Genomic DNA, 22,966 nt, shown 5'->3' on the forward strand with positions numbered 1-22,966 from the left:
ACCTGGGCCCCTCCGCACCCCTGGGGTGGGGCATCACTGCAGCTGCAGGCCCCTCCCTCTTGACGGTGGGGGATGTGATCTCGGGGACACTCGCCCCTGGTGGGCGTGGTGGTCACTTCTCTCTGCCCATGTTTGGGGCAGTGCCCACGACTCGGGTCAGAGGGCTGGTGGCGTGCAGCAACCTGATGGTTCACAGGCCCTTGTGCCCCGAGGCCCTTCTGAGGGGCACCCTGGGCCCTGATGCCCCCTTTCCTGGGCCAGGTGTAGGGCCCTCATGATCTCTCACCCTGGGCCCTGGCACCTGCCTTGTCCATAGTCTAGCTTGTAGGCTGGCCCTGCCTTTGGCTAGACTGGGCCTCCCATCCACATGGGCCTGCTGACACCTGTCCAGGCCCAGAAGACCTGGGGCAGCGGGGGAGGTGGCAGGTTTGGAGCATCCGCTCTGACTGCCCATCTTACCTCTCCTGGGCCCCAGGAGTCCCCGAGAGCTGGTCCCTGCCCCCATCACCTCCCACCGCCGCAGTGCCCAGAGGGAGCCCTGTGGTCACACTACTCACCCACCTCACCGAAGTCTGGGCTTGGCTCTCCGCCTGCCTTTGGACCCCATGGGAGGACTGCTTAGCCCACCAGGGCCTGTGAAGCTCCAATAATGGTTTTAATTTGTTGAACTTGTGTTTTTATCCCATAAATTAGTCACTGTTTTATTTAACAGAATCAAGATATCCACAAACAATAGGCAAGTTCCAACTTGAACATTTTAATAAGACAGAAAAAAGTATATATTTTCGCATCTGTTACAAACATATTTATGTAAATAGCCTGTGGGCTGCTTTCCAGAAGGAAAGAAAGGGAAGGGCCTCAGTACTGAGACTGGGTTGGAAATGAAGCTTTAGTGGTGGAAATGACGGTGAGCAGGGCTGGGAGGGCGCAGACCCCCAAGCTCGGAGGGAGAGGAGCTTCGGCACCAGGACTTTCCCTTCTGGCCCCTGGTTCCCTCCAGAGGGTGCATGTGCTCGTCGCGAGGGTGTGACACCGAGTGAGCTGCTCAATGTGGAGAATGCTGTGGACCCCACACATGTGCCCCCCGCCCCCCGGCTCTGGGATGTCCCAGCCACCTGGAGGGGGGTCAGCTCAGGGCAAGGCTGGCAAGATGGTGCAGATGATGCAGTGTTACTGGGAAGCAGGTCACCATTTAGAAGTGTCAGGGCCGACGAGTCATGAGGCCTGCACGCTGGGTGAGGCCTGGTGGGAATGCTCCCACCATCCATGCTTTGGAGGGAGCCCCCAGCCATGGTGCCATAAGGGCTGGCAGCTCAGACCTGGGGCTGGTGGCTGTGGACCCGGGAACCAGCCCCCTCCGGCTCTGCCCCCATGTGCTCCAGGCAGGAGCTGAGCCAGCATCCGGATTGGATCCGGGTACGCGCCGTTCCCAGCCCAGGCAGGTCCCTGCAGGAAGGAGGAAGGAGCTGAGAGAGCAAGCAGAGGGGCGACCCTGCCAAGCTCCTGCCCAGTAGCCCTGGCTCTGAGAGGAGGGGCCTGGCCAGGCTGGGCGGCCTGGAGAGCGCATGGAGCCTCTCCCTGAGGGCGGGAGTGTCCACGCCAGTCCTGAGCCTCATTCGGGGCTTCAGGCAGGACTGAGAGGGACCATCCTTCTGTCCTCAGCAACCTGGGAGAACTTGGCCCTGCCCCAGGGGTGAAACTGGTCTGGTCTGCCCCTTCCCTGCCAGGGTTGCAGGGTGACGGACTCCCTCCTCCCCTCCCTGACCTGGCACATGGAGCGCACAGGCTTGGTTGTGTCGCCCTGCACAGTTGGGTCACTGCCAGCCGCTTGGGGCTGATTTTAAAAATAAAAGATAACTTGATAGATTTTTTTCCAGTTTTTATTGAGTGAAAATGTCAAACCTTGCATCAGTCATGCAAAAAAAAAAAATCAAATAAATAAAACACATATATTAAATTTCTAATAGCACTAAATTCAAGTGGAAAAATATTCAGTTCTTAATAACCAGGTGCCGAGGAGACCAGATTCAAGTAATCAGAGCACACGCTGTTCAATTCGGTTTTCACGTTCTGCATTTTTCGTCTCAAAACCTCTCTATATATCTCTATATATCTATATATGTATATACATATAGATATATACACACACATATGTGCATACATATTATTTTATATTTATATATATACACATACATAGTTATAAAACATTAAAAAGAGCATTGGTGGATCAAGCATTTTTTCCCCACAGAAAGAAAATAAAACAAAAATTACACATTAAATTCAAAATGAGCTAGCAATGGCTTATAGTCCTAGTGTGCAATATGAAGGTTACAAAAGGCTAGACTTCGCACTGTCTGCATCTTCTTTTCTTTTTTGAGTTTGCTACATTGAAAAATGTTTGTTTGTTTTCCTTTACAAAACTCCTTCCACAGACCCACGGGTTCTGCGGCAGGGCACAAAGTCTGGGCGAACGCTCAGCAGCAGCACGTGGTGCCCACAGACTGCAGGAGGCTCTGGCAGGGGCCGTTTAGAGAAGGTCTGTTTCCTGCTGAATCAGGTACGCGCTGTCTGGCCCCGCCCCCCTCCCTGCTCCCTCTCCAGTTCAGGTGGTCCTGGCTTTCTGGCTGTGGGCGGCCAAGAGGACAAAAATAAAAAGTAAAAAAGAAGAAGAAAGGAAGACACCACTGGTCAGGCTCCCCTGGAGACCTGGGTGGGGGCAGCTCAGGGTGACAGCACCCCCCCACCCCCACCCCGCAGGCTGGGCCCTGCCCTCTTCCTTGCATCTCAGGGTCCAACTTGAGATGGGCTGGTGGCCGGGACTGGCGCGCGAGAGAGAACAGGGGAGGCATTGGGCAGCCGACCCCCTGTCCGGGTCACCCCCAGAGCCACTGGCTGGGTGTGAGCCTCCCAGCTAGGGCCCTGCCCTGGACTCAGTGACCTCATCGTCTCCAGGAAGGGGGGATGTTTTGAAAAGGGCACCAAATCTGGGTGGGTTGTACCAGCAAAGAAGCATCCCGAACAAACTAATAAAAACAAACTGGAAAAAAAAAAAAAAGGCCCTATAAAGCCACACACATAACCAAAAGAGAGAAACTCAAATGTTAAATTAACTACAGACTTGTCTCAACAGTAATAGTCCTTTTTTCTTGTCTCTACAAAATTCAAGTTAAAAGTTGGAATCACGCAGCTCCCATCAGTGCTAGTGTAAAGACAGAAAGCCTCACACTGGTAAGGCCTCTAAAATGCTAAATAAAATCCCACGTGAGCAATTGCACTGGGTCTCCAACCTCAGGGCTGGTCCGGACGCGGGTCTATGCTGTCACTGCCCGCCTGCTTTTTTTTTTTTCCTTTTTGTTCTATGTAGAATAATAACCTTTACAGGAAAAATACTGTACAACTTTCTTGCATTTTTTCCATTTTGAATATTAAAGCCCCAAACAATCGCATCCTTCCTGCTCCCACCACCCGGGTGTCTGAGACCCCTGAGGCTGCCCTTCCGTCTGTGGATGAACGCCGTCTGGGATGTGGGGACAGTGGCTGGGGCCTGGGAGCCCCCTTCAGGCCACCACGCCCCCTTCCTGGGCCCCAGCCTTCCAGCTGGGGCAGAGCGACCCGGGGCTCCCCGCTCTGCTAAGCCCATGAGGTTTCCTCCTCGGTCCCTGTAGTGTCACCGGTGCTGTCGCTTTCTGACCCGCCCTCCCCCAGGGCAAGGAGGGAGGGTCTTAGCTGCAATGGATGGGAGGCCCTGCCGGAAGCGCAGGCGCCGCCCGCCTCTGGTGGTTCGGGGCGGGGGTCGCAGCGACCCCCAGCGCCCGCCCCAGTCCTGAGCAATGAGGAATCCCCCCGGCGTGGTCGCGGGGCCCGGGTCCGGCAGCGGGGAGGGGCGCCGGGCCCGCCGCCAGGGGGCTGCGCGCGCCTCGCCCTCGGGGACCCCTGCCCCTCGCTCCCCGCCGGGCGAGAGCACCTTCTGTTTCCCTGAAGCAGGTCCCCGAGCGGCAGCGAGACCAGGGTCCCCCGGCGGCCCCGGAGCACCAGAGGGGGGCCCTCGCCCCGGTCCTGAGACGGACTCGGGGTCCGGGAAGCACCGGCGGGGCTGGCGGGGGGGGCCCGGGCCCGGAGCGCCCCCCGGCGCGGGAGCCAAAACGGACGCCTAGCTCTGCACACAGGGAAGCCTCACGTATAAATACCCTTCCTTACAAAATTAATAATAATAACAGTAATATAAAGAGGCGGGGCCCGGGCCGGGCGGTGTCCCCGCGGGGCTAGGGCGAGGCGGCGGCCGGGGGCGCGGGGGCCGCCAGCTGCGGGCTGCGCGCCGCCGCCTCGGGCAGCGACTCCTCCGAGTCGGTGCGCAGGTCCTCCTCGTCGTCGTCGTCGTCGTCGTCGTCGTCCTCGTCGTCGTCGTCGTCGTCGTCCGCCTCCTCCTCGTTCGCCTCCAGCTCCTCGTCCTCGTCCTCCTGCGACGACTCCCCGGCGGCCGGGCCGGGCGCGGGCGCGGCGGGGCCGCCGCGGAGCGCGGGGGCGTCGGGCGGGCCGGGGTCGCCCGCGTCGCGCAGCCCCAGGCCCAGGCCGGCGGCGGCCGCCTGCAGGAACAGCAGGGGGCCGCCCGGCTCGGCGCCCAGCGACAGCGAGCCGTCCAGGCTGACGGCCGGGCCGGGCGCGGGGCCCTCGGTGCCGGGCGGGCTGGCGGGCGGCTCGCCGCGCTCCTGCTTCTCGTGCTTGCGCTTGTGCGAGTCCATCTGCGACATGCCCACGACCGTGTGGCGGCAGCCCGGGTAGGTGCAGTGGAAGTGCGAGCACTTGAGCTTGTACTTGCAGTCGGGCACGGCGCAGTCGGCGCTCGAGCTGAACTGGCAGAAGCCCGCGGCGCTGATCACGTCCTGCTTGCCGTGGTGCTTGCGGTGCGCCGTGACCTTGGTGCTGTCGGTGCAGCGGAAGCGGCAGCGCAGGCAGTGGAAGTGCGTGCTGGTGCCCGAGAAGGGGCAGTCGGTGAAGTGGCAGCTGAGAGAGGCCTTGAAGCGCTTGAAGTCGTCCAGCACGAGGTTGTCTACGCGGTCGTGGTGTTGGGCGTGCTTGTACATGTGCGTGCGCCCACAGAACTTGTACCCGCAGTTTTCGCGCGTGCAGTGGTAGTGGGTGACCTTGAGCGAAAACTGGCATGCCGCGTCCTTGCAGTCCTCGTAGAGGTCGAAGCGGCGGAAGCCCTCCAGCATCATGCCTTCGTCCAGCATCTTGCGCGAGGAGGCCGTCTTGCGCCTCTTGCCAAAAGGCGACATGTCCTCAATGATCCAGAAGCGCTTTTTGGCCCCGGAGGCTGTCGGCATGGAGATTGTGTTCCCTGGGGAGGGGCGGGGGACGTCAGTGCCCACGTGGGCACCATTTCCAGATCACACCCATGCAGGGCTCCCTCTGGCATGGTGGCCAGACGGCATTTGGGGCCCACTCCTGGGCTTTCCAAGATTCTGGGGCCTCTCCCATTACCTCCCCAATAGTGGGGGAGCCCCAGGCTTCCCCTTGCGTCATCCTGTGTCTGCAGAATGACCGCACAGGCATCCCCAGGGGCGCAGGACAAGCAGCTCCGGGGGGTGTGGTGGCTGCTTCCTGGACAGTTTGGGTGGGAAGTGGGGACACGTCCTGGCGCTAATTGCAGCTGAAGGGGGGATCTAGGTCGGCAGAGTGTAATTACCCAGGCTGGATGGGGGCCAAGATGTCATGGCACTCCTGCCTCTAATGAGGAACAGGCTGGCTCCTTCTCCCTCCGGCAAACCAGTTGCCCTGTGCCCACCTGTCTGCACATGGCACCAGCCTACTGGCAACAGGGATGCCAAGCCCCTGGGGCTGTTTGCGCCTGTAACTCCCTAACCAGAGGAGCACCTTCTTTTCCTTGGTACCAGAAGGTTCTTGGGGTTTTCTGGCCCCAGTGGGCTGGGAGAGGGCAGCTCTGTTGAGGGGCCAGGACTGGAGCAGGGGCTCAGCCAGTGGATGGGTGCCCATCTGTGCCCTCCCTCCTGGCTCCAACTGCTTCCCTGGACTTAGGATGCCCCAGTGCCAGGGCTGCCCAATTGCCCATGTGGTTATGTTTCTGTTACCCCCTTTCTGAGAGGCACAGTAGCCCCTGTGCTGCAGGGTGAGGGGAGACCAGCCTCCGGGGCCTCCCAGGCACCTGGGGGAGGGGCGGGGGCCCTGGTATTCCCTTTGAAATGCCCCAGTGACAAAGGAGAAACCCTCAGGCTTAGCCCTACCCAGCGTGAGGGGCAGGCATCCTCCATTCCCTGAGGCTGACCTGCTCTGCTCTCTCTGAACCTGCCAAGAATGCCCAGCCTCCATGGCACCACCTTGCTGCACTGTCCATCTGGGACAGTCACTTACACTTAGCAGGTAACGACAAACCAAGGACTGTAGTGGGATGGGAGTACCAGCAGGGGCCTGGAGGTCCAGGTGGGTGAGGAGTGTCTGCTTGGGGTCAGAGGTCACAGGGCTTTGTCTTGTTATGCCAGCAACAGAGCTTTCCATGGGCTGAATTCCCCCAGGGGAGACTCTCTGCCCCGCTCTCTGCCCCCACTGAGCCTGCCACATTGCCTGACACTCAGGCAGAATTTGAGGCAAGAATCAATGGGGGAGGCAGAGCTGGTCTGGTGACTCCACCACTGGGCCAGGAAGGGCAGGTCCCATCCCTGCGGGACAGCAGATACGGGTGGGGGGAGAGGGAGGCACCTCTGCTATTGAGCACTGCCTGGGGCCTGGGCCTCCCTCTTCTTGCCCGGCTCCACAGGGAGGGGTTAGGGCTGGTGTCAGGACCCTCCGAAGGTCCTAAGCACAGGCAGTCTCCCTGAGAACACCTGCCCCACCCCTGGTGCTGGGTCCCAGCTGAGCTCCCAAGAGCAGAAGGGACAGGCTCTGCTTTGCAGCAGGAATCGGGGGGGTGGAGCAGGCATGGCCACCTTGGGGCTCTGGCCAGTTGCTGAGATTGGGCAAACCCCAGGGACCGCTGGTGGCAACATTCTGTCCTGCCCAGTGCTGAGCAGGAGCCGAGAACTGTGCTTGGGACAGAGAGCAGGCTCTCTGGCCCGGGAGAGTGCTGGGCCGTGAGGGGGCAGGGTGGCCCTGTCCCTGTGCCAGGAGGCCAAGGGTCAGGTTCTGGACCACAGACTCGGGGGCTGGCTGGGATGACAGACCCTGGTGAGAGGTCAGGTGTGAGTTACCTGCGGCATCCTGAACTAGGGGGACGTCACTTTTTACTGGAGTTGGAGTGGCAGTGATGGGCGGGAAGCTGGGCGGGCTGCTGATGGGGTGGGCCAGGCCTCGGGTGGCTCCGAGAGTGGCACTGAGCAGAGAGTGTGAGAGACAGGGCGCAGAAAAGAGGCATGGGAGGGAAGGGAGGGGCGCCCGGAGCACGGCCGGTGGGAAGGATGGGGCCGGCGGGGGCTGTGGAGCCACTCGGGCGGCCTCGTCACCAGCGGCAGCAGGAGGAGGAAGAGGAGGAGGAGGAGGAGCCGGGCAGCCTGGAGAGGGTGGAGAGAAGCAGAAAAAAAAAAAAAAGAAAACCAAAACAAAGAACAAACAAACAAAAGAACCAAAATGAGAAACCCAATGGCAGAAGCAAGTATGATATGAAAATATGCGGACAGATGAGGAGCAGAGAGGTTCCAGGAAGAAGGAAGGGGGGAGGCGGCAGGAGGAGAGAGTCGGGGCAGAGCAGGGGGGAGGCCTCGGGGCTCAGCGGCGCCTGCGGCAGAGCCCAGCCTGGGTGGGACCACAGTCTGGGTGCTGGGGACAACGGCAGAAGGGCCAGGGCTGGGTGGGGGGCGGGGCCTCCACAACTCTGCTCTGCAGCTCTCAGAGAGGACAAGCCCTGGTCCTCTCCCAGAAACTGAAGCCAAGGGCTGAGTTCTTGGGGGGTGGGCAGGGTGGCAGGAGGTGGCCTGAATGACCCACGCCCCACAGACCAGCTGGCTCCGCCCCACATTGGCCTGTCCTTTCTGAGGCCCACCTGACCGTGAACCTGCTGCCCTAAGCTGGACCCAGCAGTGTTAGGCCTTGGAAGGGAGGGCCTGGCCCAGGCCGGATGCCCCTAGGCTCTCGATGTCCCTTCCTGGCCTGGGGCTCGCCCGCCGTTCCGAGCTCCCTGGCCGCCTGCTCACCTGCTGCGGTGCTCTCATTGCCCACAGGGGTGCTGGAGCAGCTTCGGTCCATGGTGGATGACTCGGAGGACATGGCGCCCGGGCTGCAGCCAGTATAATCCATGTACTCATCTGTCTCTGTGTCCATCAGGCTCGGGGGCCCCTGAAAGGAAGCGGAGTGCCCTGAGGAAGCTGGGCCAGGGGCCGTGCTCCCCATAGGGGGCAGGCTGTCACCTCGGGTGGCATGGCCCACCACCTGGAACAAGAGGGGGACGTGGGTAATGCCCTCTCACCACCGTCGGGAGGTGCTGCCTGTGTTGGGTTCTCACCTGGGAGGGGGGCACGCGATCAAAGTTCTTCCCCAGCATCCTCCTCATGTGCTTCCGGGCGTGAGAGGTCATCTGGTGCTTCAGGAGGAAGGAGAACTGGCAGCCCTCCCGGATGCAGTGGAAGTGGCTGTTCACCTGGTTGTACTTGCACCCTGTGGACACAGCCCCCGGCGGCCATGAGCCTCCCCGGCTGCCAGTGCTCATGGCACCTGCTGCTCATTGGGCACTATTCTGGGCACAGGGAAGTGTGGTCAATAAGGCAGAGAGCATCTGGGGAAGGTCATCCCCCTGGTGGCATTCCCATGAGGAGGGCCTGGACCCCACCCCACCCTCAGGAGGTCCTAGGCCACCTGCCACCCACATTCAGAGGTCCATGGGCTCCACGGCAAGAGACCCTAATGACCTGTTCACTACGTCAGCCACCTCCCAGCAAGCTGCCTGTCCTCACATCTCCCGTGTGGCCTGCCCCCCAGACCTTGTTTAGATGGCTGCAGGCCGGCTGGCCCGCGCCCTGTCCCCACCCATCTCTGCTTTGCTCTAGGCTGAGAACAAACAGAACTGGCGGGATTGAAACAGTATCAGCAAAGGGCAGGTGAAAGCCTGCCCGTTGCCACGGCACCTGAGCTGGTCAGGTGTCTTATATCATCCCCTAGCTTTGTTTGGCCCCAGCTACCACCAAAAACACCCAAAGTTGAGCAAATAACAGCACCTACAGAATACCCTGACACCTGTCAGCTGAGCCCAAGAACAGCATAGGCCAGTGAGTGTTGACATCTGTTGCCATGGTGACCAGCCCTCTCCTAGGCCATGAATTCTTTTTGAATTAATATTTGAAGGAAAGGCTTGTTTCCTTTATTTCCTGGCAGTTGCCTTTGAGTATCTCACCCTTCCCCTATGGAAGGGACGGTGTGCAGCAGGCAGGGGCCCCACCTCTCCCCCAAGACCCTGCTGTCATGGCCGCCTGCGTCACAACAGGCCTGGCCTGCAGCCCAGGTGTCTGCCCTGTCTGCCTGCCTCCCACCTGCGTCCAGTTTCCAGGCTCTCACTGGGCAGATTCCTGGCCCACATCTGCAGGCCCATCGTGAGGCAGAAAAGTGGGCTCTGTCCTCTGCCTGCTGGTCCTGAAGCCCCTCCCGTAGGCATCCCCAGGAAAGGCTGGGGCTAGCAAGGCCTTGGTCTCCATCTGGGGTAGCGCCCCTGCCAGGGCCCCCGCTCTGGAAGCAGAGCTAACTCTCAGGCATTTACTGCTGAGCTCATGGCCATTTGTGGCCTCCTCTTCCCAGCCCCGTGGCCACCTCCTTCTGGGTTGCCCCAGGTCTCGGATTCTCCAGGCTGAGCCCGCAATGTATCTGCTTGTCCAACCAGATCTCTAACATCGAGTGTGGTGCTCAGAAAACCTTCGCACCGCTGCTACCCACCCAGCATGTCCTGAGATGGAGCAAGGAGCCCAGCACTTCGCTGTGGCTCACTAAATAGCTGCTGAATGCATGAACGAACAAAGGAACACACCACAATTCATTTGGGACAAAACCCTTGTAGTTCAAGTCGTGGAAAGTGATCCTGAGGCAGGGAACATCTTCTATGACTTACCTGTAAGCCCTCTGGAAAAGAAAAGGGAAGAGAACCAAGCCCAGGCCTGATGCCAACAATGAGGCCCCAGGGCATCTCCCCGGGGTTGGGTAGAGTGTACCAAGTCACCCTCACCTCTTTTCCTATACTTTTTGGGTTTTGACTGTTTTCCTGGTTTGACAAAGCCAAGCCTGTGACATCTGTGACATTTTTAGCAAAACATGGAACCTGATGTGTGGGTACCAGGGGTGGGTACCAGGAGAGTGGCCCAGGCCACTCACAGGCAGAGCCACAGTCCTGCCACTGCTGCACGTCCCTGCTGCCCGGCCCCGGCCTTTGGTACCTAGCCTGCTGCACTCCTCACGCTTGGTGAAGTACTTGAAGCCATTGGCTGCCCGCCTCTCTGCTTTCTCATGCTTCTTTATGTGCCATGGCAGCTTGGTGGTGATGTTGGTCACAAAGTAGCAGCCAGTCCGGAGACAGTGGTAGTGCCCGCGCATCCGGAACTCACAGTGCTGCAGGGAGGGACAGGAGGGTCAGGACCAGGCTGATGACTTCCATGAGCTCCCACCTGCCCCATGCCTCCGGGCAGGCCCTTTGCACATGTTTTCCTCCACGCTCAGAATCAGAAAACAAAATTGTGTAAAGGACCTTTCATCTGTTAAAAAGCAGCATGTCCCATTTGCCACTTGACCAAACGGTCCTACCTGGTATTCCTGCCTTCCCTGTCTAATCTCACACCCAGAGCAGACATCACTAATCTATCTTAGCAGTCTGGATGTCTGGACTGAGGTAGACATCACTGACCTATGCTAGCACTCTTCTCTGGATGCCACCTCCAGGCCCAGGCTCCTTCTCAATGCACTCAGTCAGGCTTGGGGGTAGGCCTTTATGGCGAATCTGACCTGCCCTTCCTGTCTGGGGTATGGACAGTTCAACCTCTTTATCTGTCCAGTGGGCCTATTTAAAAATTCTAGGCCTCTGGGGAAAGAGCATAGTTCCAGGATGGGCAGAGTGATGCAAGGGCATAGTGGCTGCCCAGCATGTAGTCACCACTGAGGGTCATGAAGAAATGACAGACCTCACCAGCTGAGCACCAGTCTGGGCCCTGCCCAGCGGTCTCCAGAGGCCGGGCACAGACAGTGCCCTTGCCAGAGTCCGGAGGAGGCCCATCCAGAAAGGGTGGGAGAGGCGGAGTCCCCGCCAGGAGGAGCCAGTCCTGGGCCCTGCCCCTCCCGGCCCCCACCCCAGGCTCCGCCCCGCCCCGTGCTGACCTGGTTGGGACAGAGACACTGAAGAGAGTAGTAGGCAAACTGGTCTCGCACGTTCACCAGGTTGTTGCTGGGGTTGATGTGGTCCAGGCAGTGGGACTCGGCCTTGCCGGAGGTTTTGCAGACGTACTTGCAGTTCCCGAAGAGGCAGTGGAAATGGAACTGGTTGGCATACTTGCAGTCCGTTGCGAGGCAAGGGTCGCTGCAATGAGACCACAGCCCAGAAGGTCACTGGCATTCCCAGAGCCCTCCCTGCTGATGTCCTGACACTTGCTCACCTTGGGGTTGTGCTCCCCAGCCCCCTGGGGTGCAGGGAAGAGGAATGGGCACTGGGCTCCCTTCCTGCTCAACAACGCAATTCAGTCAGAGGAGACTACAGATCCCAGCATGCCTGCCTGCCTTCTTTTTGGAGCTCTGATGGTATAAAAGGGATTGCCCTAGCAGGCTGCCCAGAGCATTGCATGCTGGGACAAGTAGTCCCCATGGCCACACCTCAGGATTATAGATAAGGATGGCTGTAATAACTTCTTGGATATGAAAATGAGGGATGGTGCTGCCAGCCCTGGCGGGATGCCAGCGAGGACCTGGCTGGCAGGGCACGGGCACTGCCCTGGTTGTGGCTGACTGACAGGGTGCAGATGGGTGGGCAGTCCTACCAGGAAGCTCTGCTACCACGGGGCCTTGGCCTTGGGGGACTTGTGCCTGGGGTCAGATCCTGCTGAGGCACACAGCTGCTGGGACTACCAGGGTCAGCTTGGGGCTTGGGGTGCCCACCCGCTCAGAAGCTCACAGCCAGTGGAGTGGCTGAGCTGGCGGGAGAGGGGCGGAACATGGCTGAGCCCGAGGCTGGCCTGCTCTGAGCGGCAGCCCTTGCCTGAGCCCTGCAGGGCTGCAGACAGGTGTGGAGGCCACACCTGCCCTGGGGGAAACAACGTGCTGCCCCCCACAGAGGCGCCGGGTGGGAACTCTGGCTATGTAGGAGACACCAAGAGGGCAGCTCTGCTGGGGAGGCGCCTGGAGGAAAGCAAGCTGGGGACAGGAAGGAGTGGAGCGCAGGTGCCCTTCCATGCCGTGGGCCCAGCCGCGGGTGCTCAGACAGGGAGGACAGCTGCCACTCAGGCGGTATATGTTCACATCCAATTTATTACTTTTATTGAGAACAGGAAGCCGCACACGTAACGATACAGAGTCCCCGTTCTTGCCGCAGGAGCCGCCACCATCCAGTGAGGAAGGGCCCTTTCACCCCTGAGGCTCAGGCCATTGCACAGGTGGGTGTGAGCCTGGAGGGAGGCCCGGCCCCCTCACCCCTGACCCATCACTTCCCTTGCCCTGCAGAGACTCAGCCAGGGTGCAAGCCACCGAAGAGGAAAGGGGGCCCGGATGGAGATGCAGCCCTCCTTGCTGCGCGAGGACCGCTGCTCCCAGCCCACCTAAGCCAGTCCTCACAGTGTCACCACGGGCCCCTCTCCAACCGTGGCCACTACCACCACCGTCTCCCCCCACCCCAGTTGCCTGCTCTGGGAATAGGCAGTGAGGTAAAAGCAGCAACATCTTTGGCTGGAAGGACACGGCCCGGTGGCTGTCCTGGGAGGGCTGGGGACAGCAGGGCCTCCTCTGCTACCCTTGCTAGTACCTACTCCCGAGACACGCGGGACACAAGGGACTCCCGGCTCATCGAGGGACTCACTTCTCCTGGAACTGGAGGAATCCGGGTTTGACCTGGGGCTTGGCGTTTTCTAGAGAAGTCGTTGCCAAGGGCGAGGTGGGCAGGTGAGGCACTGCTGCTGGAATCTGAGGCATCTGGGGTATGGTGGAAGCCAGCTGCTTCCAGGCGAGCAGGGTGGGGGTGGGGGGCACGGCAGCCAGGCTGGGGGCGGGTCCCTCCAGAGAGGAAGCCGCCGCTGTGGTGACGGGAGGCGCTGGAGGGGACGAGGGGGCCAAGGAAGCTTTGGTCTCAGCAGCTGAGGCCGGGAACGAGGCCTCTGTGCCTCCTTTCACTGCTCCGCCCTCCGTCCGGAAGTGGAAGCTGCAAGAGGCGGGAGAGGATGCCTCAGCTCGGGAGGGGGGCCCTGGGCAGGCTGCCCTTCCTTGGCTGGGCCTGCCTGCCTGCCTGGGTCTGACTCCATCGCGGGCCTGGGGGCCCGGGGCCGCCCCCGCACCCCCAGTGCTAGGCGTGAGCCCACTGGGAGGGGACAGCTGAGGGCAGGCTGCTGTGTCCACTGGTCCTGAACCTGGCTCCTGGCTCAGCCCTAGTACGCCTTCCTACTGTGACCTTCCCGATGTGCCTGTCCCCACCTCTTCCCCACACGGAACAGGGGACAGGGACAGCAGGGCCTGGCTCGTGCAGCCTGTCTTTCCAGAATCTGCTCTGAGATTTAAGGTCGGTCTCGGTGTTCCGTACTGTCGGCCGACTAGCAGTTGGGCTGCCTGAGCAATGGGAGCCCGATCGGCCGCTCCGCGAGCATGAAGCTCTGTTTTAAATGTTTCCATGTTCTGGGTTCAATTACAGCGGGCAGCAGGGCTTGCCCCTTTTTGGCTCAATGGGTTTTACAAATTAATTTCGTTATTTTTAGGTTAAAGAGAATCTGCAAATGCAGTACTGTGGCTTGGAAAAGGCTTCACCTAGGTCCCTGGCTGGGTCAGGGCTGGGTCTCCCCCGGTGACTCTGCAGGCTGCGCAGGCGCAAGCAAGGGGAAGCCCACGTTTTTTCAGGTAGCACCTTCTGAGAAGAAGCCAGCTCAGCTTCCGAATCTGCTGGGAACTGCACACGGGTCCTGCTGGGAGGCAGCTAGAGGCCTGTGCGGCCCCCACCCCCACCCAGCCCAGAGCCAGGCTGGGATTAGGGGGTTAGGTTCAAGTGGACCCACAGCCCCCGACTCACTTGGCATGCTTGATGGCGCCGTCCAGGGTGCTGAAAAGCGCCCCGCACTCCTCCACCACGCAGTGGAAGTGGGCCTTGTGAAGGAAGTCGCACTGGGCGTTGCAGAAGTCCTTGGTACTGAACCTGGGAGAGGAGCCGTTGTTAGGAGAGAGCCTGGGGCCCTGGCGTGGTGCAGTGGGGCAGGTGGAGGGGCTGGCCCTTCCCTCACCCTTGTTTTGCCAGCAGGCCCCTCACCTGCGAAGGTACACCTTCCAGGGCTCTGACAGCTTCTCCTGAACCAGCGCCTTCACGGCCTTGCCCAGGAAGGGCGACGACTCCACGGCAGCGCCCCCCTCCACTTCCATCTTGATGTTCAGCAGGCTGCCAAGGTTGGGGTTGCCCTGAGACATCTGCAAGGAGGACAGTGCTGTGCCTGGGACTGCGGGGCCTCGGGACACAGACGTGGCTGCCTGGGAGCAGCAGCAGCTTTGGGCAGCTCAGGCTTCTCGAGACGGGCCAGAGCATTGTAGTGCCAGCAGCAGGGAGGAGAGGAGGCCTGACCCCACGTGGCTTGGGCTATAGGGGAGCCCTCTCTGAATGGACGCTGCCCTGGCCCTGTGGAGGTGCCGGGGCTCCTCCACACACGCCCCGTGCTGTGAGGCTCCATCACTCAAGCAGAGGCCGAGATCTGGGGCACACACTCCAGCCTAGTTTTCCCCAGACTTAGCGGCTCCCTGGTTATTTTCCTGCCAGGTTTTCAAAAGAAGTGCAGGAGGAGGAGGGACGGGGGAACCCCTACGAATTTCTTGAGAACAAGAGAGGCATACAAAGGAGGCACAGAGAGGGAGGGTCGAGAGGAGGGCCAGCGGGGAGGGGGAGCCCCCATGGAAGGGCGTGGGGCTCCAACAAGGAACGAGGGGGTGCAGGGGGCAGTGATGCAAGATGGGAACAGGGGTGCAAGACAGCAAGCAGGGGAGGGAGGATGACAAAAGACAAGGGCACCTGGGGCAAAGGACAGCAGGGGCTCCTTCCCCACCAAGGGCCCTGCCAGGACCCCCACCCATGAGGTCTGGCCCAGGCCCGGCTCCTTCAGCAGTCACTTGTGTACAGTGACCGAATTAATCTTGCTGTAGTCAAATTTATCATGTGAAGGGGGAAAATATATTTGAGATGATGTATAATTTACAAAGACCCTGCATTATTTAAAATAAATATTCTGGAGCGACCTCTGCAGAAGGCGTCCGAGACCATCATTCAGCCCGAAAAGTGGAAATTGATGCTTTGCTTCCACTTTAGTCACCCCTCCCCCATCCCTTTTTAAACAAACAAAAAGTATATAAAATAAATATATAAAATTAATAACTAAGAGCGAAAGAAGTTAGAGGGCTCTGGGAAAGCTTTTGGAGCCCTCCGTCTGAAGGGAAAAAAAGGGTGTCAGAGGCTGGAATATATTTCTTCAGCCAGTTCATTAAATTAATTTGTAAGCAGTGGCTCTGAAATTATATCCGATGAAAAATGGCCTCAAAATTTAAATGGTACAAACTCATCTTATTAGAGGCAAAACATTAAAAAACAAACACATCCCCCCCACCCCCCAGCACAGCTTTAATTTCTCTGGGTGGGGGAATGGGAGGCGTGTGATGGATGGTTCTTACCTTATTCATAAGCGAGGATAAAAGAGATGAATTTGCCGGGACTGCGTGGCCATTTGATTCATTACTGGAACATACAAACCAAGGGGCTTTAGCTCAGAAGTATGTGGGATTGAGCCCAGAGACGTACCCCTCCCAGCCCACCCCCGGGGCTCCGGCCCCACTGCCACCTGTGCCTGGACAGGAGGGTGACCGTTTCCGGGAGGGGCCGGCCCCTGTGGCATCTGGCTCTGAGGGTGCGGTCCCCGGAGCCTCCCGCAGGGGAGCAGGGCTGGGAGGCCCCACATCGCCTCACCTGGACTCCTGCACAGTGAGGTCTAAACTGCGGTCCTGGGAAGCCTCTTGGGGAACTGGGGCCCCAGTGTTCTCACCGGGCTCCTGTTTCACCGAGGCTGCGGGGAACCTGGCGGGGGTGGCCTGCTGCCCATTTCCTACAGGGGAAGAGAGGGAAGATGGTGTTAGAGAGGCTGAGGGCTTCATACGGGCACATACCAGAAGCCCCCGATGGGAGGGAGCAGGCTGGGTGGGCTGGGGCCCTGGGGGAGCCCTGGCTTCTGGTCAGCAATTCTCCCCATTGACATGATCACTTGTGACACTTACCCCTGTGTGGCAATTCTTCAAGTGATAATTATTGCAAAATTATGTCAAAGTTGTCCTGGCTCTGGGCCTCCTGGAGGAGAAGGGCGGGAGGCTGGGGAGGGGGCCGGGACAGGGGTGGGGGCCTTCATTTTCTCCACCGACTGTCACAGTCAATTTGTGAGGCTGCCGCTTAGGCTTTTATTAAAGACTCTGTTAATGCTGAGGGAAAGTGGCAGATCTACACTTGGAGCGGCACCCCCTCCGCAGGTCCCCAGCCCACTGTTGCCGGGGTGACGGCCCTGCCTTCCACGGAGCATGCCCAGGAGGGGCGTCTGCTGTGTCAGGGCTATGGAAGCTGACAGCCAATCAGGGCGGTTCAAACTATGTGACCTCGCCCGTCAAGCTGTCCAGGGCAGGGACAGGAGGCCGGCTCTGGCCAGGCCGGGTTGGACCGGGTCTGGGTTGGGGGGAGAGGCGGGGCCGGGTGGGCAGGGGATTCGGGAGGCCGGGCAGAGCAGGGGTGAAGAAGTTGCTGACAGGCACATGTCCACTGAGCCTCTCTCCACAATCCCCAAGTGACTAAAATATTAATCTGCCCCAAGGCACTGTAGCTGACAGAGAGCTGCTTCACAGACAGCAAGTGGCATTTTATTAAAAAATAAAGGAAAATGGGCCCCCCTCCCCTTCGCTTGACCTTTCTTTTGTGGAAGGACATTTTTCTAATGAAGAAGTGCTTGATGGTCTAGTGAGGCCCTGGCCAGAAGGGTGTGGCCTGGCAGTCCTGCTGTCCCTCCCACACTTGAAATGGAAGGTGGGTCACTCCAAGTGACCAGCTGATAGGCGTGTCCCCCTGGGGACATTACAGTTCTCTGAACTCAAAGTCCACATTCCAGGGTCTCCCACTCACTCACCCCAGGTCCCTAGGGAAACATGGCCCTGTACCCCCACCAGCACTGATGACCCCCTGGGGGATCTGGGTAGACCCTGGGCTGGGCTGCAAGGATCCCCAGTCTCAGTTGCCCTTGCAGGGCACATGGGCTCAGCAGCCGCATTGCTGAGGTCTGAGTCTTAAGCTCGCTGCCTCCCAGCTTTGTGCCTAGGAGAGAGACTATCCCTCTGTCCCATCAGCTCCACAGGGCCGGACTTCTGTCTGTCTGGGTCCCCAGCACCAGCTTGGTGCCTGGCTCTCAGACAACTAACCCTGATTACCCAGAACAGGGGAAACAAGAGGAGGAGCCAGGCAAACCGAAAAGCCAAAGAATCCCAGAGATAAACAGTAGGAGAAACTTAAAAAGAGCGGAAAACTGGAGAGAAAAGAGAACTGCTCCCCACAGTGAGCCAGAGGGAACACAGAGGTTGCGCTCTGAGGCTCCAGTCATGCTGTCCGACGGCAGCCACTGGCCAGGTGTGGCGAGGCTAACGTAATTCTAACTGAAATCCAGTTCCTAGGCCATTTCAAGGACTCAACAGCCAGCTGTGACTAGTGGCTACTGTACTGGACCGTGCAGACTAGAAGGTTCCTTCTACCAGACAGCACTGAAGGAGAGGGACAGATGGGACAGGGCATCCTGAAGTGCGGCCACTCCACCACTGGGCTGGACTCATGTGCCTCCTGGGTTGTCTGGAGAGGCCCTAGTGAAGCCTGGGGATCTGGGGCCCCTCCCGTCAGGAAGGTTGGGAAGACATGGGGGCGAGGGGTGAGGAGCCCGCAGCTGCCCCGGGGATGCCCAGGCTCCCCGGGAGATGAGGAAGCAGGCAAGAGCTGCCTGGGGTGGAATGGCCAAATGAGGCGCCTCGAATAGGAAACAGACAGGATGGGGGCAGAGACCAGGCAAAGGCCGGGGGCTGGAAGGGAGGCGGGGGGGAAAGACATCTCTACCAGCCCCTCCCCACCCCCAGGCCGGCCGTCACCTGTGCCCGGGGGGGTCCCAGGGTCCACAAGCTGCTTGCTACCTGGGCAAGGCCCAGCCTGCTCACCTGGGTCAAAGGTGGTGGAGGGCTTGAGGGCTGCCGCAGCCAGCCTGGCCATCATGGGTGAGATTAGACCCTTGCTCGCAGAGATCCTCTCCACGATGGAGGCAGGGGGCACGGTGACAGAGGCCGCCGCCGCGTCACCGACTCCTGGGGCAGCCAGGGTGGGCGTGTCGGGAGGCGCTGGGGCTGCCGCTGCAGAGGACATGGCACCCATGAGGCCGGCGGCGCCCACGGGCAGGGAGGCGCTCCCCCGACCCGGAAGCATGGGGAAGTAGGGGGCGGCGGGGGGCAGGCCTGAGTTGGAGAGGGCCAGCGCCAGGGGGATGGAGCTCGGCAGGCCCTGGGACAGCAGCCCGGAGATCTTGCTGTTGGGAGGCTTGGTGGTGCTGGGCACGGCTTCCACGGTGGCGGAGGCGGTGGCCAGGGAGGCAGAGGACTGCTGGCTGGTGGGGGAGGCGCTCAGGCTGGAGTTCTTGCTGCTCAAGGCAGAGAAGTCGACCAGGTCGTCGTTGCTCGACTCCTCGTGCTCTGTGTCCTTGGCGCCCAGCAGCGCGGGCGGCAGCCCCAGCATGGCCGAGGAGCGGACGTGCCGCCGCTCGTGCTTGCGCTTGTGGGAGGTCATCTGGCTGGTGGAGGTGAAGGTGAAGCCGCAGCCGGCGCGGATGCAGTGGAAGTGGTTGGTGGCCTTGCTGTACACGCAGCCCTCATACTTGCACTCCTCGTACTTGTAGAACTTCTTGAAGCCATCCTTGGCGTAGGCGTCGTCCTTGATGTGGTAGCTCTTGTGCTTCTCAATGTCACACTTGTTCTTGAAGGTGAACGTGCAGCCAGGGCGCCTGGATGGGACATGGGGAGCCTGTCATGGGGCCAGGAGGCCCTGCCCCACTCCCACTGTGGCCCCAGGAGGGACGGGCTTCCAGCTGGAAAACCAGGCTGGACACTAGGGCAGGGCCTCTGCGTGGCCCTGCACACCTGCACCTATGCCCTGGACGAGGCGGGTCCTTGAGGTGTCCCAGGCCTGGTTCCTGGCTTCCCATCCCTTCCCCAGGCCAGGAAGTCTCCCTGGCCAGGCCCCTGCTTACCTGCAGTGGAAGTGTGTGGTCTTCTGCCCGTAGAACTGGCAGTCGGCTGTGCCGCAGTCCTCGGTGGCTCGGAAGCGCTGGAAGCCGTCGTTAATGAGCTGCGTGTTCTTCTTGTGGAAGTTCTCATGCGTCATCACATCTGACGTGCTTGTGTACACCTTGTTACAGCCCACCTGCAGGGGTCAGAACGGTGGTCAGGGAGACTGAGGCCAGGAACTGGGCCGAGGTCAGAGCAGCTGTTCCGCTGGGTATGGCTGGGGCTGCCAGGCTGACCTCCTGCTCGGGGGAGCTTTGGCACCTGCAAGATCCCTGAGGTTGCTGGGCCTTGCCCGTGCTGAGGTCAGGCCGGGCAGGGTCTGAGCTGCTGAGTCTCGGGGCCTCTGGACACCTCAGGCACAGGCGTGGGAGCCCGTGCTGCAGAGGGCGGGTTGCAAGTCCCGATCCGGCTCTACCTCTGAAGCCCCTACGAGTGGGCAGGGCTAGACCCTGGGGCCTGGCAGTCACCTTTAGCCCAGGGACTCTCTTAGTGGACTGTTTCTGGCAAAGGGCCCTTCCCACCCCACCCTGGCTGGGCCAAGGCAGGCAACGTTGCCATATTGAGTAAAAAGCAGTGGAATCTGAACACTCTTGAAGGCTGGGCCGTGCCAGTGTCTGCACCGTCTCAGAGCCCAGAGAGTGAGCCCCCCTCTCCTCACGGCCCAGGTTGTTCCATGGAGGCCATAACAACCCCCTGACAAATACCGGGGGAGGCGCGGACGCTGCTATTTGCAACCCCAAGTTGCTCCCCCTGGACCTGACACCTTGAAAAAGCCCAGACTCTGCGTGGCATTAAAACAAAGAATTAAACAAAAACCTCCTCAGGAATCATTTGTGATGCTGCTCTTGGTGTTAAAGCCTGAAAAATGTTGGTCTGTATAAACAGCTCACTGAATTTCACCCACACCAAGTATGGCCATGGGGAAGGCCCCGCCCTGGCCCACCGAGCGCCCAGGACTCCCTCTATCGCCACCCGTCCCTGTCCCGGGTGGGGAAGGGAGGCTCCGGGCCCACGAGGACCCCCGTCCCCGCAGCCTGCCTCTGGGGTCCGCGGCTGGGCGGGGCACCTGCATGCAGTGGTAGTGGGTGCTCTTCCCGTTGAGGTGGCAGCCGTGGTAGTAGACGCTGCAGTCGTCCAGCGGGCTGAAGCGCATGAAGCCGTGCTGCAGGGAGTTGTCGCGCTTCTTGTGCATGTTGTAGTGCCGGATCACGTCCTGCTTGCTCGTGAACCTCTGCAGGAGAGTGCCAGGTTGGCAGGAGCCGGGCCTATGGTCTGCTAAGGGCGCTGGCCCCAGGGCCCTCAGGTCTCCCTACAAATGACCCTGCTTTGGATTGGGGCAGCACACTGGACTTTGTGGCAGCACACACAGGAGCAAGCCGAAGGTTCTAGAACCACAGACCTTCTTGACCTCTCCCAGGCTCTCAGTAGTCATGTCCAGGATGGAGATGAGTCAAGCTAGGCCTTTTAAGGCAGGAGCTCTGCTGAGTGACAACCTATTTTGCCCAGTGCCACCTACAGACTATGCCAGGCTGGGCTTCCTGGTGAGAAGGAGGGAGAGCCCTTGGGCAGACTGCGCATGCTCCTATCTTATTTGCTAGCTTGGCACTTAACAGAAGGTGGCTTTGGACATAGGTGACAATCTCTTTGAACATCAATGTCATCATCTACAAAATGGGGCAGTAATACCACCTCATAGGACACTGGGTCAGTCAATTAGATAAGGTACCAAAGCTGTCTGGCAGGCCTTGGTGCATGGTAGATGCTCAATGAATGGGAGCTTAAATTATTATTGCCAGGATGTACATGGTGCCAGATCCCATTAGATGCTGTGTGGGTAGAAATCAGGGGACATGGATGGCTGGTGGTTTTTCTGGGCTCTCTGCCCACCTGAGCCAAGCTCAGGTGGTCTGAGCAGACTGGGCACCCCCATCCCACTTCTGAGATGTTCTTCCACAGCTATGGCAGTGGGAGGAGCAGGGCCGTCGGCCCAGGGCCGTACCTGGTAGTTGCACTCAGGGTCGAGGCAGTGGTAGTGCTCGCGGTACTGGTAGGCACAGTGGATGTGGCCACAGTGCTGACTGCCCGAGAACCTGCAGAGGGGAGGGGGCAGGCTCAGGCCACTCTGAGGCCAGCCTCCAGGACGACTCTTCCAGGGCCCTCGGCCTGAGCAGCCAGGAGTCTGCCTACACCCCAGAGAAATGCTTCTGGATCTCGGGGCCAGTAGGACCCCTAGACCCACTGAGCGGAAGCCCCGCCCACCTGCCCTGGGAGCCCACCCACACTGGGATTGAGTGCCAGGTGAGGCGCAGGGCTGGCCTCGCGGTGGGGAGGAAGAAGCCGGGGCCGCTGAGAGTCAGGACAGAGACTGGAAGAGACCCCGGACGGGATGGGATGGTGACAGCGGGGGCTCTGGTGTGGCCCGACTGCCTTCTCTGCAGGTGCTTCCCGCCTGCCCCCTCCCCAGCATGTGGATGCTGGCTGGGCCAGCCCAGGCCTCTGCTTCTGAGAGGTGTTAAGGGGCTCTCTCTGTCCTGGGCTTTTCTGACACTTGAAACAGTCCAGAGTTATGAATTTTTAAAGCACAGCATCTGTTTGGCTTCCCGTGGCAGGGAGCACACTCTCCGGCCAGCTCTGCAGCCAGGAGCACCGTCTGCCGGGCCATAGCCCTGCTCCCAGGAAACCTGGGCCTCCCCCAGGCCCCGATGCTGCCGGGGTGTGGTTCGCACGGCCTCGGTGATGGCCGCCTTGGGGAGAGCACCCCATAACTGTGGAGAAGGCAGTCAGCTCAGTCCGCCTGCCCACCAAGGATGGCTTGAGACTGTGGGAGGGAAGCTCCCCTCGTAAGGGCAAGAACCACTTGCAAATAAATATTTAAGCTGAAGCTGCCAAAAGGGCCATCTGCTGAGGCACTGATAATAATGATAATAATAATAATAAAGAGAGCAGAGCAAAGCTGAAAAGACAGAGAGGGACAGGCGGGTGGAGACAGCACAGGACAGGAAGAACCTGAAAGATCAGCAGAAAGACAGATGCCAGGGCACAGCCCTGCCATGTGCTGCCCGGTCAGTGCCTGCAGCCCAGGGCCTGATTCGGGGGAATCCGTGGAGACGAAGGTTCTCTGCCTGCCAATCCCGCTGCCTTAAGGATGTATAGAGGCAGGCTGGAGTCAGGTGGCGAGGGCGAGGCCTGGCCCGGGGGAGCACACCCAGGCCATGGCAGAGGACAGCTGCCCACACCCCTTCTGGTCTGACAGCTCCACGTCACCTGCACCCCACCAAGGCTCTGTGCGAGCTATGGAGGGCACCCTACACTCACCTGTGGCTGGGCCCTGCCTCTGTGCCCCTTTGGGGACCTTGCCAACCTAGGGCATATCTGCGTAAGGGTGTGCGGCCCGGACCACATCAGGGAGCAGGGGCTCTGAGACGGGGCGCTTGGGGGCATGAGTGTGGGGTGGGGAGATCATGGGCGCCTGGGCACTGGCAGTTAGATGGGT

At 60.0% G+C, this 22,966-nt stretch overlaps 1 protein-coding gene across 8 annotated transcripts in view; it reads right to left on the bottom strand.

Moving 5' to 3' along the window:
- Positions 1-1,862: 1,862 nt before the first annotated feature.
- The window catches only part of CASZ1 (castor zinc finger 1), a 144,222-nt gene continuing 123,118 nt past the window's right edge, over positions 1,863-22,966 (bottom strand). For 7 of the 8 annotated variants that reach the window (XM_073233178.1, XM_073233181.1, XM_073233180.1 and 4 more), the window contains 14 exons: positions 21,473-21,563; positions 20,540-20,704; positions 19,437-19,609; positions 18,358-19,190; positions 16,097-16,232; positions 15,805-15,868; positions 14,405-14,559; positions 14,171-14,293; positions 12,977-13,315; positions 11,293-11,491; positions 10,362-10,533; positions 8,450-8,601; positions 8,142-8,283; positions 1,863-5,338 (listed from right to left, as the gene is read on the bottom strand). In XM_073233178.1, the coding sequence (XP_073089279.1) occupies positions 4,263-5,338; positions 8,142-8,283; positions 8,450-8,601; positions 10,362-10,533; positions 11,293-11,491; positions 12,977-13,315; positions 14,171-14,293; positions 14,405-14,559; positions 15,805-15,868; positions 16,097-16,232; positions 18,358-19,190; positions 19,437-19,609; positions 20,540-20,704; positions 21,473-21,563 (3,820 nt within the window). In that variant the 3' untranslated portion in view covers positions 1,863-4,262. Of the gene's footprint in view, positions 5,339-7,202; positions 7,325-8,141; positions 8,284-8,449; positions 8,602-10,361; positions 10,534-11,292; positions 11,492-12,976; positions 13,316-14,170; positions 14,294-14,404; positions 14,560-15,804; positions 15,869-16,096; positions 16,233-18,357; positions 19,191-19,436; positions 19,610-20,539; positions 20,705-21,472; positions 21,564-22,966 lie in introns of all 8 variants that reach the window. The other variant, XM_036999654.2, reaches the window with a different exon arrangement.

The sequence above is a fragment of the Manis javanica genome, chromosome 4, assembly GCF_040802235.1.
Source record: "Manis javanica isolate MJ-LG chromosome 4, MJ_LKY, whole genome shotgun sequence".
Lineage (NCBI taxonomy): Eukaryota > Metazoa > Chordata > Mammalia > Pholidota > Manidae > Manis > Manis javanica.